Here is a 13865-nt window from a genome sequence, read left to right on the forward strand (position 1 = left end):
TCGCACCCAAATTTTGGTACACAAATTTGGGTGACCTTTATAGAATCCGGGCGTATATATGTAAACCCCTACTCCATCCAACACTGCCATCAAGAATACTTACACACCTTCTCCTCAAGTGGAAGAGAGAACTGAGACCATGTTCGCGCAACAAGCGGAAGGCGCTCACACTCCACAAAGCTCTCTCTTTTTTTAACTATGGCAAAAGCCAGACCGGGCAACGCAGATCGGCATCACCCACTTGTGAGAATATAGAAGCCTGCTTGTCCTTGGAGAATCCATTAAACACGACCCTCTGACATGACAACCAGTTTCTAATCCAGTTCAACTCTTTGGGTCCCAACTTCAGCCTATCAAGTTTATTCAAAGGCTACGCTGAAATCCAAGTAGATTACATCTAGCGCATGTCCTTGATCCAATTATCTAGATGCCTAGTCAAAGAATTCAATCAGATTCATTTGACACGATATATCTTTGTCAAAACTACGTTGCCTCGGATCTTGTAACCCATTGGATTTCAGGAAATTGACTATCCTTTCCTTCAGCAATGCTTCCATTACTTTTCCAATAATGGAAATGAGGCTTACCGGCCTGTAGTTGCATGCTTTTTCTCTCTCACCACTTTTGTGAAGAGGTACTGCATCTGCTGTGCTCCAATTCCGTAGAATCTCTCCCATCTCCAAGGATATGCAGGTACTTTCTCTGTCCCTAGTGGGCTCACAATCTAAGGTGTATTTTATACCTCAAGCAATGGAGGGTTAAGTGACTTGCCCAGGGTTGCAAGGAGCTGAAGTGGGAATTGAACTCAGTTTCCCAGATCTCAGCTCATTACATACAATCATATCAGGAGATTTCCCTAGCTATATGAACAACTTGATAGACCTTCTAATTAGAAACAGATCAATGTCATCACGAACGTATCTCAATTTACACCTTCCCAACTGCAAAGGTATCAAAATACAAAACCTACTATGCATCCAGTTTCTCCTTTTTGGGTAGTCAACTTTGGAATGCTCTACCAATACCCATCTGAGCAATTAACAACTATTTACCATTCAGGAAAATGTTAAAGTCCCATTTTTTCCAAACAAACTTACTCTAATGAACCAACTTAATTCTACCAGCCCACCTACACAACTCCAGCTCTGACACCAATTATACCTCTGACCTTATTTTCAAATCCCCTTATACTCAATCTCCAATCTTTTCTTCTCCATCCTTTTTACCATATCCCTCCCAATCTCCTTCCCTTTTACCTATCCTATCCTTGTCTACCTCCCCTATTCCAATTCATATATTCTTGGGCACTGTTGCCATTGTGTTTATCACAGTTTATAATATTCTTCTTACATGTTCTTTGTAATCCTTTTTTACTGTGTAAGCCGCACTGAACCTGCTGTATGTGGGAAAGCGCGGGGTACAAATGTAATAAATAAATAAATTACATTAACCATTAGGCTACTTCTACACTCCACATCTCATCAATAATCAAACTGCTCAGAGTTACTACAGGCTGGTTACTTGTTTAAGTTAAAACTTGTTGGAAGGTTTCCCTTTAAGAAGGAAGAAAAGAACAGAGCCCATAAAGCTTGGGGCTAGAGCAGGAGACTCAAACAGCTCAATAGGGGAGGGCATTCTAGAAGGATTTCAACCTCTCAATGGGAAAACTGTCCCAGGAGGGTGGGGGCAGGGAAGCCTGAAGCCTGAGACAGTTTTTCCCATATTAGGAAAAGGCTAGGAAAAGGAAAGGGGAAATGGGACCTGATATACCGCCTTTCTGTCGTTTATGCAACTACATTCAAAGCAGTTTACATAGTATATACAGACACTCATTTGTAGCTGGGGCAATGGAGGGTTAAGTGATTTGCCAACAGTCACAAGGAGCTGCAGTGGGAATTGAACCCAGTTCCCCAGGATCTAAGTCCGCTGAACGAACCATTAGGCTACTCCTCCACTCCAAAGAGTTCCCACCTCAGCGATGAATGAAAAGTCCACAAGGTGGAAAACTAAAGAGATGGGAGGGGTTTAGACCCTGGAGAACCTTAAAAGATCTCCCAGACAGAAGACAGGCAGAAAAGGTGGGGGAGAAGAAGAAAGAAAGCACCCACAGCGCTGAGGAGAAAACTTGAGAAGCTCCCTCATGGAAGGAGAGGACTCAAACTATGTTGAGAGATGAAACAAAGTACTTACCATTAACTAGAACTGAAAAGATTGACAATGGTTTTCATGTCTATTACTTTTGAATAAGAAGAACACCTGGGGGTGGAGGGTAGGACTTTAAAGTTATGGTAAATTTGGTGCAATCCTAGGGGAGGTGGCTGCTAGGCCATAGCTCCTAGCACTTACTGAGGAGCCTGTCTTTTTTCAGCATTTAAAAGGAATACTGAAGAAAGAAAAAACCCTAGACTTTGAAGGGAAAAGGCTGAAGTTTGTGAGAGAGACTAGAAGCTAGTTTGCATATCCTGAGAGCTCTAACAATGTGTGTCTGTTTTATTGTTTCTCCTCTGCAAGAATGAGAGTCAGAAGATTCTGGTTAATATAGGTTATTATAGCTCACAGAAGTTGTACTCAGCTTGATGAATCATTAGTTTAACTGTAGTGGGAATTCACTCCAAGTGAGTTTATGGCTAAGGATATCGACTAAAGCAGCTGAAAAAAGTACACATGTGGATTTTCTCTGATCCTTTTATTAGGGACAAGTTTTTAATTTCTTAGCCTAAAGAGCCAGTGAGCAGCACTTGCTCCATAAGCCAATGGAGGCAAATACTCCAGCATTGGCTCAAAAGGGCTGATGACCATGGCCTTGTCACAGCTGCTATTCAGGTTAAGTCAGAAAACGCGAACTTAAAGATAAGCCAAGATGGGATGAGCATTCACATAGTTCTAACGAATATACTACAACACAATAGCGGTTTTCTACTTGCAAAACAGAACTGGAATGGGGTTGCCTAGTACCTGCAAGCTGCTATTCAGAGGGTCTCTGATCGGATTCCTGGAATGAGCGTTCCACAACTGGGTTGAGCAAGACAGGAGATGTTGCAAAGGATGGGGAAAAGTGTCATGGTTATAGATAAGAGTGACACTTTGGTTACCGGATTTAAAGCCCGTGAAACAGGGTTCTGGATGGAACACTAGGAACCTTGATGCATGGTCCAAGGCCTCAGGAGCCTTGCTGCAATGTCAAGACTAGGAACAGTGTACTTGAGGGTTTATTAAAATAGGGTAAACATCCCCAAGTAGTTGTGAAGGTGCATGGATTGTAGAACTGGTTTCGTATAAGCTTGAAAAAAAATAGCAGGAAGGAAGATCTACCAGGCCAAACACACATACCTAGATCACATTCATTTCCGGACAGCTGGGTTAGTGCAATGCTAAAATTCAGTATCAGACTCAAGTTTTGGCTATATTGCTAACCACTACGAATATGTAAATTTGTGTATGTTAAGAGAGATCTAGAAAACTTACAATAAAATGAAATCAGCACCGTAGCTAGAAGAGATTACGATGCGTCAGAGGAAAACGCTGGTCCAGAAGGCAGGTATTCTAAGAGAGCCTTCAACATGCTTCTTACCTTAACAGAGTTGTAAAATGCTTCAAACATTCCCACACTCTTGGCACTCAGCTGCAAGTTTACTGCTCCCTCCATGGTTAAAGAAATTCCATTGTGATGGATTGCGTCTTTACTCATAACCACCACCACACCAGAAAGGATTTCCTAAAGTGTGAAAGGGAAACACACAAAGTAAAGCTAAAAACTTCTTGTCAAATACCATTAGGTACATGCTCTTCAACTGTGCTCAGCTTGTTTGCATTCATCTTATGTAATCAATTACTTATTTGATTCTAAAACATTTTTGATAGGATTAAGATCTCCTGTGCACTTCACCACTGTTCCCACAATGAACTCCCCAGAAAACCTGACCAGGCAATCTAAATTGTCTCATTGCTGACAGCTGGAAGGGAAGACTCTTCCAAGACTGAACCCAGGAGAGCCCTCTTCTTGCCAACAGGGGTTTCCACAGTATTGTCCATAGTGTTTCCTTCTTCCCTAGAACTTGAGTGTGTCACTTCCAGGGTGCACCTGAGCTTCACTGTCCCAAAGATCCAAGTCCAAGTTTCCTCTACCATGGTAGGAAGTGCTGTAGCTGAGCCATGAGGTTTGCCTATAGAATGAGCATGCACAAATGCATCACTGTTTTGATATCTCAAAAGATTCTGAAGCTGATCCCTTGTATCGGTTTAACCAGAAGGCAATTTTTAGGTGAACATGCATTTCCTTTCCCCACCCCTATCTCCTCCTGATCCCTCATCCCCACCAAAAACGTAAATATCTTAGCTAGCAGTGACCTCAAAGTCCTACCAGCTTGAAGACTCCGCAGCATGCACTCCCCTCCAGAAAACCACAGCAGTCAACAGCAGAGTTCTGAACCACCGATGCTGGTACTCTTTGCATACTCAATTCTTATGCATGAACTAAGCAGTGTCAGCAGCCTTCCGAATCTTCGGCTGGCAGGGCTTGCGGATCCCTGCCAGCTACAGGAATGGTGTGCTACTGCTGCTGCTGGATGGGCCAGAGGTGAAAGTGGATGGGTTCAGCACTTCCCAGGTTCACCCATAGATATGCGCCTTCCTTCCATATTAGCACTGCTGCCTCCTAAAGAATTTCTAACAAGAAGTCTCCTATTGAGTATGGGGAAAATTTTATAATAAACGAGGAGAAGCAAACTTCACTCAGTATATAGCCAGTGCTTTTTTATTGGGGGGGGGGGGGAGGGAGGAGGTACCAATATTCATATATGGCCAACCTTAAGGGCGAGGTCATTATGGCTCCACCCCTACAGTAGCCATACCCATTTTACAAGCCATGGAGAATATAAAAAGGAATCATTGAAAACAGTACACAAGTCCCTAGGTTCAACAAATGAACCCCCCAAGTGTGACCTTAAACTAATAAAATATGTAGACAAAACAAAAATCAAATAACCCCCCCCCCCCCCCAAACCAGACTATAGCATGCAGGATAACACCAGAAAAACAAAAATATTTCCCTCCTGTACTGCTATAAAGATAGATGAAGATCCTGATAGGCTGTCAGGTCTCAAAGCAGCAACTAGGTTTGTGAGCCCTTGGGCCGCTGCCAAGTAGCGGCAGTGGCAGGCAAAACCACCCCAACCAGCACTGGGCTAACACACACACAAAGAAGGGACTGCAGACAGGGATAAGCAAAGCAGGAACACACTGGACAAGAACACTTGGACTGGAACACAGGACTGAAGCAAGGCTTCACCTGCACTTGACCACCCTTCTCCAGGAGTTGAGCCCCTGGGTGCAGGTGGCCGGCAGGACTTACCGGACTGGGCAGGAACTGGATACCAGCAGGAAACACACAACAGAGGCAGGACTAAAAGCTGCCAGGCAGCCACTAAGACAGAAACACAGACAGGTGAGAGTCAGGACTGAAAGCTGCCAAGCAGCCACTAAAAAGGAACACAGACACAAGACAAGGGAATGCAAACCAGAAACAAGACTAGGAACTAAGCAATAAAACCAAAGCTAACTACACACAAACAAACTAGAATCAGGCAAAAAACTCAGGCTAGAACTGGACTAGGCAGAAGTGCACAGAGCACACCCACATACCAGGGACCTTAGACGATGCAAAGGCAAACACAGAAGTTTCTAGGTGATTAATAAAGCCCATCAGCATTTGAGGCTCAGCTGCAGAAATCTCAAGGCAACTACAGGTGCTGTTCAGGCACAAACAAGACAAGTCTGGCAGCCTGGAAGCTGGAATCTGGACCGGACTGGGCTGAAGCCTGGAACGGGTAGGGACAGCAAGACAGTCTATGGTAGCCACCGGTTCTGGCCACCTGAGGGCGAGAGGAGCACAAACCAAGAAGCAGGCAGAAAGCATACTGAAGCATAGAGAGGCTCAACATACACAGGTGCAGCACAGTGGAGCAATCAGAGCCATGCTGGAAGCAGCCAGCACACAGACAGAGCTAACTCAGGAAGAACAGACAAAAGCCAGCTTAGAAGCTGACCGGCAGAAATAAGGTAAGCCTGAGAGGGGTCACGACCCAAGATGTGACACAGGCAGCCATTTTGCTGACCAGCTTCATTGGAGGATCTTCACATTTAAACGGATATTCCAAATTTTACATTCAAGTCTGTTTCTCCCTCAGTATAGACCAGGACCGACGATGGCCAGCATTTTGACTGCTGCATCAGGGTCACAAGATCCAAATTAATAGCGCTCTTCTTTTTGCCAAAAAAACTCTCCAGAGGGAAATGTGTATCACCGTACTTGACAACAACAATCGTCTAGATCTTGATATGTGTCAGTGATGTAGCCCTTCTTCTAGCTTTCAGCATGGTTTTGATCACTGGGGATGAGACCCCCAACTGCCTTAGTCCTACCCTTTCAAGATTCAGGTCATACAATATATGAAGCAGGGTTTGACATACCCTTCTTGGGGGGTCTGAACCTGTTGTACTATTATAAAGCAGCCGTACTCATGGCCCTAAAAAATTATAGACATTAACGTGTACAGAAACATTGTTTTTGGATTGAACGAACATGTCTAGATCCTTACTCTATTATTGAATATCACAAAATAGACACTGTTGGATATAGTGGTATGAAGCGTGATGTTGAGCTGCATCCTCTTGTGATGCCACTATGTAAAACTTGGAACAGAATCAAGACGACACATAACATAGCTGGAGTCTAATGCCTTTCTCTACTAGTTATCTGAGAGCACTACAGGAATGCTTGGAATCTTCAAGTTTAGACAGATGTAAATATGCGGGAGCTTGTCCATCAGAAAATCCTCTTATTTCAATACTTTCAAATTAAAGACTCATTGCAAATTTAGATGTGAAAGCAAAGAGAAACTACAAATCCCTAAAAGACCCTATTAAAAGTACCACTAGATAATAAGATCCTTACTAGGATATATAAGGACCTGAATTTTGTAAATCGCCCACGTAAAAGCAGTTATTAAACTGCGTGGGAGAAGTGGTTACCCAATCTATATATATATAAAACTCACCCTCAACGTTCTATTTCCACTGACGTCACTGAAGCCAGGTTTGTAAGTTCGAAGCTCTGAAGCCACAGAAAATCACAGTCTCTGGGCCCCGCCCTCGCATCAAACATTATGACGTTGAGGGCGGAGCACATTCTCACCTCCAACGTTCTCCTGCACTGTAGCTCTGCTCCGCCCTTGCGTCAAAACGCCATGACGTCGACAGCGGGGCAGACGTTACTCTATGGCTTCGTACTGCAGGGGCATTGAGATGACGCTAACATCTTCTGTTTCGGCAGGTCAGTGGGGTGGGGGGGCCTTTGGAGAGGAGGGAGCGCCGGCAGCGACGACATCAGTGGGGGTGGAAGGGGGTGCACTGCCAACAGAGACATCGGGGGGAAGGGAACAGTGACGGACGCTGGGGGGGGCGTGGCAAAAGGGCCAGGGTGAGAGGACATTCGCAGGGAGGCTGCAGGGGGGCAGCGACACAATATAATCGCTGGCTGGCTGGCTGCACGGTGGGGGGGGGGGGGCCACGAGACACACCTAAATCGCTGGGTGGCTGCAGGGGGGCAGGGGACACAGGAACATCACTGCCTGGCTGCACAGGGGGGGGTGGGCAGGGGACACAGCACAATCGCTGCGTGCTTGGAGGGGGGGCAGGGGACAATAGCAGGGTGGCTACAGGGAGGACAGGGGAGATAGGATAATCACTGGGTGGCTCCAGGTGGGGCAGGAGACACAACAAATGCAGGGTGGCTGGAGGAGGGGCAAGGGACAGAGGAGACTCGCAGGTTGGCTGCAGGGGGGCAAGGCAGAGAACACCATCGGTGGGTGGCTGCAGGGGGGCAAGGGAAAAAGTATAATCGCTGGGTGGCTGGAGGGGGAGCAGGGGAGAGAGGAGAATCGCACGGTGGATGCAGGGGGGCCAGAGGAGCCACACTCGCACCCAGCACTCTCTCTCACACACAGACACTCGCACATTCACTCTGTCTCACACACAGTCAATCTCACACATACTCTCTCAAACACACACACTACAAGGAAAACCTTGCTAGCGCCCGTTTCATTTGTGCCAGAAACGGGCCTTTTTTTTTTTTTACTAGTACTGAGATAAACACTTCTGGGACCGTGTCCATTGGTATAACCAGCCTTGTTCTAGTTTCACTAGCAATACATGCTTCTGCCTGATGGCACCATCTTGCAAATTGGCCACCTAACCCCTAGCAGATAGTGGTGTTGGTGGTGTTTGGGGGGGGGGGGGGGGGTTCTGTAGTAACTTTCTAAGAGATTGATGCACTAAAAACAGGAGACTCAAAAGTTCAACACATGAGAACAAAACAATGCATATGCATGGAATTTGGAGCACTTTTCAATGTAAATCCTACTAAAAATGACCCCAACCTTATCAGATCAAACTCATTTTCAAAAAGATAGGTGCCAGGACTATGATCGACCTCCCCCTCCAAGGGCAGGGGAATTATGCATATTTAACTAGCTTTAACAAATGTATATACTATTCCTATTGCTTCTCAGAGAGAACAACTTGTCTGCAGATGCCTACAGAGTTTGCGCCAGAGTCTACCGCACTCCTGAAATAAAAATCAAAGCTGCAGCCCATATCTGGTCACTACTCATAATCTAAAAATGCTAAACAGCAGAAAACATCATGCCAAGGAAGAATACAGATAGGTCCAGTACGCCAGTTGATCCACTGAAACCCACAAGGTTCATCGCTCATTGAACTCACTCCCTGAGTCTTGATCACTGGCCTTCCAGGATAAACATGACAGGGCTGTGCTGATTTGGTCCTCCTCTGCTGCCCTCATGTGGATAAGAAACTTGAATACCTCATGTGAAATCTGGAACTCTTTGTATAGGGCCTCAAACTATCCTTCAATCAGGATCATTTCTACCATACTTTATGAACGTAAATATACTTGTATTTCAGTTTGTCACAAGTAAAGGCTAGAAGGGCAGCTGCAGACTGAAGGACAAACCCATTAATAGGTCCACTGGTTTCTTGCTTTTTTTCTACCCCCATCTCTCTCTTCCTACTATTAATTGGGCTGGCAGGAGGAGGAGGCAAAAGTGTGGAAAGATGTAGTGTTTGAACTTGCTATTACAAAGTTTGTGCCAGCTTCATTTCATTTAGGGATTCAATGTAACAGATTTGACCAGGGAAATAAAAACTGCATGCAAATGAGATGCGTAGAAATTCTGCAAGTGGATCAGTAGGGAAAACACCTAGCACATGCGCAGAACATTCTCTCAGTAGGTGTCTACGGTCTGTGCATGCCCAGGAAAAAAGGCATGCATTCAGCAACATCACATTTGGAGTTTCCTTTTTTTTTTTGTCCCACAACAACTTTTTAACACTACTGTTGCGTGCAGGACACACACACACACAATACACATGTATAGCACATTTCACACACATGCACAGATACTATAACCAAAAAAAAAAAAAATGCAAGGAGACTACCCCACTGAGAAGTTGTGCAAGCAGACTGCTCCACTTAGAAGTCGCCCTCATGCAAAGACAGCTTCAGACCTGTCAGACTTTTTGCACATTAATTATTTATTATTATTATTTATTGCATTTGTATCCCACATTATCCCACCTCTCTGCAGGCTCAATGTGGCTTACAATTCGTCGTGGACACTGGAAATAGAAGAGAATATACATTTGGTTTTACAGAGGGTTTTGGGTTACATGGTGGTGAAATACATGGTTGTATTAAAGCAAAAGACATTATAAGGCATTCCTATATATATGAAAGATTGTACAGTTACAAGTGTTGATCTTTGTGATATATCTTGTTGAAGAGTAAGTTTTCAGTAGTTTACGGAAGTTGGTCAGTTCATGGACCGTTTTCAGGTTGCACGGTAGCGCGTTCCATAGCTGCGTGCTCAAATAGGAAAAGGTAGATGTGTGCATTAATTTGTATTTCAGACCTTTACAGTTGGGAGGATGAAGGTTGAGGAATGTGCAAGAAGATTTTATTGCATTCCTGGGTGGTTGTTCAATTAGGTCTGACATGTAGGCTGGGGCGTCTCCATGGATGATTTTATGGACTAGGGTACAAAGTTTGAACGTGATGCGTTCTTTAAGTGGGAGCCAGTGTAGTTTTTCTCGTAGCGGTGTAGCGCTTTCATATTTTGGTTTGCCGAATAGTAAGAACACAGATGTTTCCATGCATACTAATAAGCTCGTTGTAATGCATTCACATAGAATTATTGGTAGCTGCTACCACGAACAGTAAAAGCAACGCAAAACCCCTTTGTGCATCAGAAGCTGAAGAACACGCATGCTAGAGTGGTTACAACCAGACTAAATCAAAAGTTGCAAGCACCTAGAGTCTAAAGTTACCAAGAGATATTCCCTGTCCCATTAATATAAGTCTTCTGACAATCCCTGTCCTAATCTGAAACAACAAAAAAATAATAAATGAAAAGCAAGCTTCTAACAAACTCAAAAAGAAGAGAATAGCACAAGTCTCTGCAATACACTATGCCTAAGCATATCACAGGGCCCCATAGTCGTCCACATTAGAGCAACAGGTTGACAACCATGGAAGCCTGGTTCAAACCCCGCTGCTGCTTCTTGTACCTAAGGCAAAGAAAGGTTAAGTAACTCGGCCGATATCACAAAAATTTGACTGTACTACCTGCCAGGCGTTAAAGTGCAGGATCGGACAACTGCACAAGGTCTCCAGAATACTTAAACTTTAAAACAATCCAGAACTGTGCTTGATGCACCCTCCCTGGCTCCTACCCTGCTAGTTCACCCTGTTAGATGCTTCTCCCCCTGCATACTCCTTGTATATTCTTCTAAGTTTTCCTATTCTGTATTTTATTTAATGTTTGTAAGCCACATTGTGCCTGCATGAGTGGGAAAATGTGGGATATAAGTGAATAAATAAATAAACTGTATTAAAATGACAATGTTTTGAAACTGATTAAAAAAGGGCTTATTATTAAGAGGCATAACATTCTACTACCCATTATCTTGCATCACCATCAACCTCCACTCCCCATTTTACCATAGACTGAAAGGTAGGGTATCATTGAAAGATTTTTATGATTTACTTATATTTTCCAGTTTTTGTCATCTTTTGCTCATTCCATCCTGACCTAAGGAATGGGGGGTTTTGCTCTAGAAAGTTAAGCAAGAAATATATGTGATCCGGTAAAAAAAAAAACACACACATTTTTTGGTTTTATCAAACCTTCATTTCTATGCATTCAAATGAACTTAAGAAACACAGTAACAGAAATGGAATGAAATATTCAATACAATACCTTTTTCAATTAACTCTTTGCTCACCATCACATCAATGAACTTCAATTGGACCATAATGCTTGACAAAAGCCACCACCCTCCGGAACCTCTACACAGTCCTCTTTTTCTCAAATTCCACATTTCGGTTAGAGTGGGTACCTGCAGTGAGTTTTTTTTTTTCCTTTTCGCTTGTTTGTTTGTTGTTTTACCGATTGCTATATTCTTTGCAGATATCTGAAGCCCCAAATCTTCCTGCACAACAGCACACTATGTACGTAATTACCAACAGAAGATAGCATAAACCCTAACACATCTAGCGTATTTTGTGAACTTAAGACAGCGACATACAATTATAACCATTGCAAACCAAATCAGTATAGCAATAATAATAGAAGCTGAGAAAGTAGTACAGCCAGAAACTTTCCTCCTTACCCCTTCATGGTATACTTTGTTTGCTCTCTTGATCTTGATGTCCAGACTGGTCCCCATAGCGCAGACTTATTCAAAAGCAGAAAATCCTTACTAGAAGATCACCGCGCTACCCCATCACGTGACACAGGCAGTGTTCCTCTACGCTAAAGAGTCTCTCAATCAAACCTTCTTGGTATACAACTACCCCATTGCACCACGTCATACCAGTGTAGCTTCCTGATCACGTGATCAGGAGCAGTTGCCAATCACGTGGTGGTAAGCGAAAGGTCACGTGCTCTGCCTTTACACGTCATCAGAACGTAGGATGTGCTAAGTGTTTAATTAGGTTTTTATTTTTTTTTTACTAAATCTGCTTAAAGTTACTTATCTTAACATACTGTGTCGTGCAGGTGTAACTACTATGAGTTAAAATTCTCGCCACCGACATTAGAGTAGAAGAGTAGGTTCTACCGGAAGAGAACTCGTGCCAGCGTACATTGTCCCGTGACCGTCTGTAAACGTCAGCACGTTGGATATGAATTGGACAGCAGACGAAAAAGTACTGTAGCCGTTTTGAAGCTGGTGGTGGGAGCAAAATCGTTTCAGAGGCACCATGGCCAGCTTCTGAAATGGGAAGGCTTTTGAAAAATTTGTGTTTTTTAGGGCTGCTGTTGGGTTCAGTGTCCAGATGGATCCTGGCCCCTCTTAAAGCGCAGTTCTGTATTTTTTCCTGTGGGGGGCGGGACTAAACAGGGAAGGATGGAGCGCGGGAACTCCCTTCCTAGTGACAGCGATAGGACAAAACTGAATAGCGTTCCCTGGGTTATATCTCCTTAAAATGAATCTGGGAGAGGGGAGGGTGGGAGGAGAGCAGTTGCGTCGCTCTCTGTAGACCAGGTCGGTGGGTCCCCCACCCCACCTTGAGAAAATGTGTTTTTAAAAAAATTATTTCAAATAAAGACAAATCAAACAAAAACTTGTACAGAAAAACAAATTCAAATAAGCACAATGCTATCATAGGAAACTTTTGGGTTTAAAAAGCAAAACCATGTGCATGTAAGGACTAGATACATTAATTAAAACAAATGCGCTTAATACTTGGTAGCAATAATGAAACAGTGATTGAATATAGCAAGCAGCCTGAGCCAACAGATTCATTTTCCACAGAACATAATGCATGAGCCTGGTGGCTAATGGTGTGCAGAACTGGACAATTCTGCACAAAGGAAACCTTTTCCTCATTATTCAATACCTTCTGTGTGAAGTAGTAGTAATTAAAAAAAGGCAAGTGCATTTTTATAATATACCACTGCATTCCACAGAACACAAGGAGCAAGTTCCCACATGCTAGTTTTCTTTTGATGTAGGCACAGGAGAAAAAAAAAGATGTTAAATGCTCCCAGGTCTCAACCTAATTAATGATTTTTTTTAAACTGTACTTATTAATAGTAAGTCTGATTGTTAAGCACCTGATACTCATAAATGTCTGTTTTGGTGGCCCTTTACACATCAGAATAGAATGAGGCTCTATAACCAGCCCTTCCAAATGACACAATGATTATGATTTAGAACTAATTAAATGAAACCAATACTTCTCTGTCTACATCCTTATGCTACACAAGCCAGCATCTTTGAAAATATAAGTGAGGTCCAATAAAAATGCTACCAACAACAAAGAATGACAACGTGGATAGAGCAGCTCATAAATTTGCTTGCTTTGGGTAAGGGGATGAGGGGTGTGCGGAGGAGAGGAAAACGGAGACCAATGTCATGGGCTTCAGTGGCCATCTCGATCTAACCACCTTCAGCTCTCTCATACCCGCTCCCTTAGTTCCTGCTCGCTTCACCGCTGCCTTCTTTAATTTTCCAGGTCACCGGCAGCATCAGTGAGATAGGCACACTGCCTTCGGCGGCCCCGGAAGCTCTCTCTCTGTTGCAGCGTCCCGCTTATGCGGACAGGAAATTGCAGCAGAGAGAAAGCTTCCAGGCCACCAAAGGCAGTGTGCTTATCTCATTGAGGCTGCCGGCAGCCCGGATTGAAGAAGGCAGCGCTGCACGGAGCCAAAAGGGAGTAGGAGAGAGCTGACCGAGGTGGCTAGATTGAGAACAGATGACGGCTGAAGCAGGGAGTGGGAGGG

At 43.9% G+C, this 13865-nt stretch overlaps 1 protein-coding gene across 1 annotated transcript in view; it reads right to left on the reverse strand.

Annotated features, from left to right (window-relative positions):
- The window catches only part of VPS26C (VPS26 endosomal protein sorting factor C), a 69129-nt gene extending 57182 nt beyond the window's left edge, over positions 1-11947 (reverse strand). Inside the window, exons 1-2 of the mRNA XM_030202219.1 lie at positions 11749-11947; positions 3572-3715 (exon numbers count right to left, since the gene is read on the reverse strand). Coding sequence (XP_030058079.1) covers positions 3572-3715; positions 11749-11805 — 201 coding nt within the window. The 5' untranslated portion in view covers positions 11806-11947. The remainder of the gene's footprint in view (positions 1-3571; positions 3716-11748) is intronic.
- Between the last annotated feature and the right edge of the window lie 1918 nt (positions 11948-13865).

Source organism: Microcaecilia unicolor, chromosome 4, assembly GCF_901765095.1.
Source record: "Microcaecilia unicolor chromosome 4, aMicUni1.1, whole genome shotgun sequence".
Lineage (NCBI taxonomy): Eukaryota > Metazoa > Chordata > Amphibia > Gymnophiona > Siphonopidae > Microcaecilia > Microcaecilia unicolor.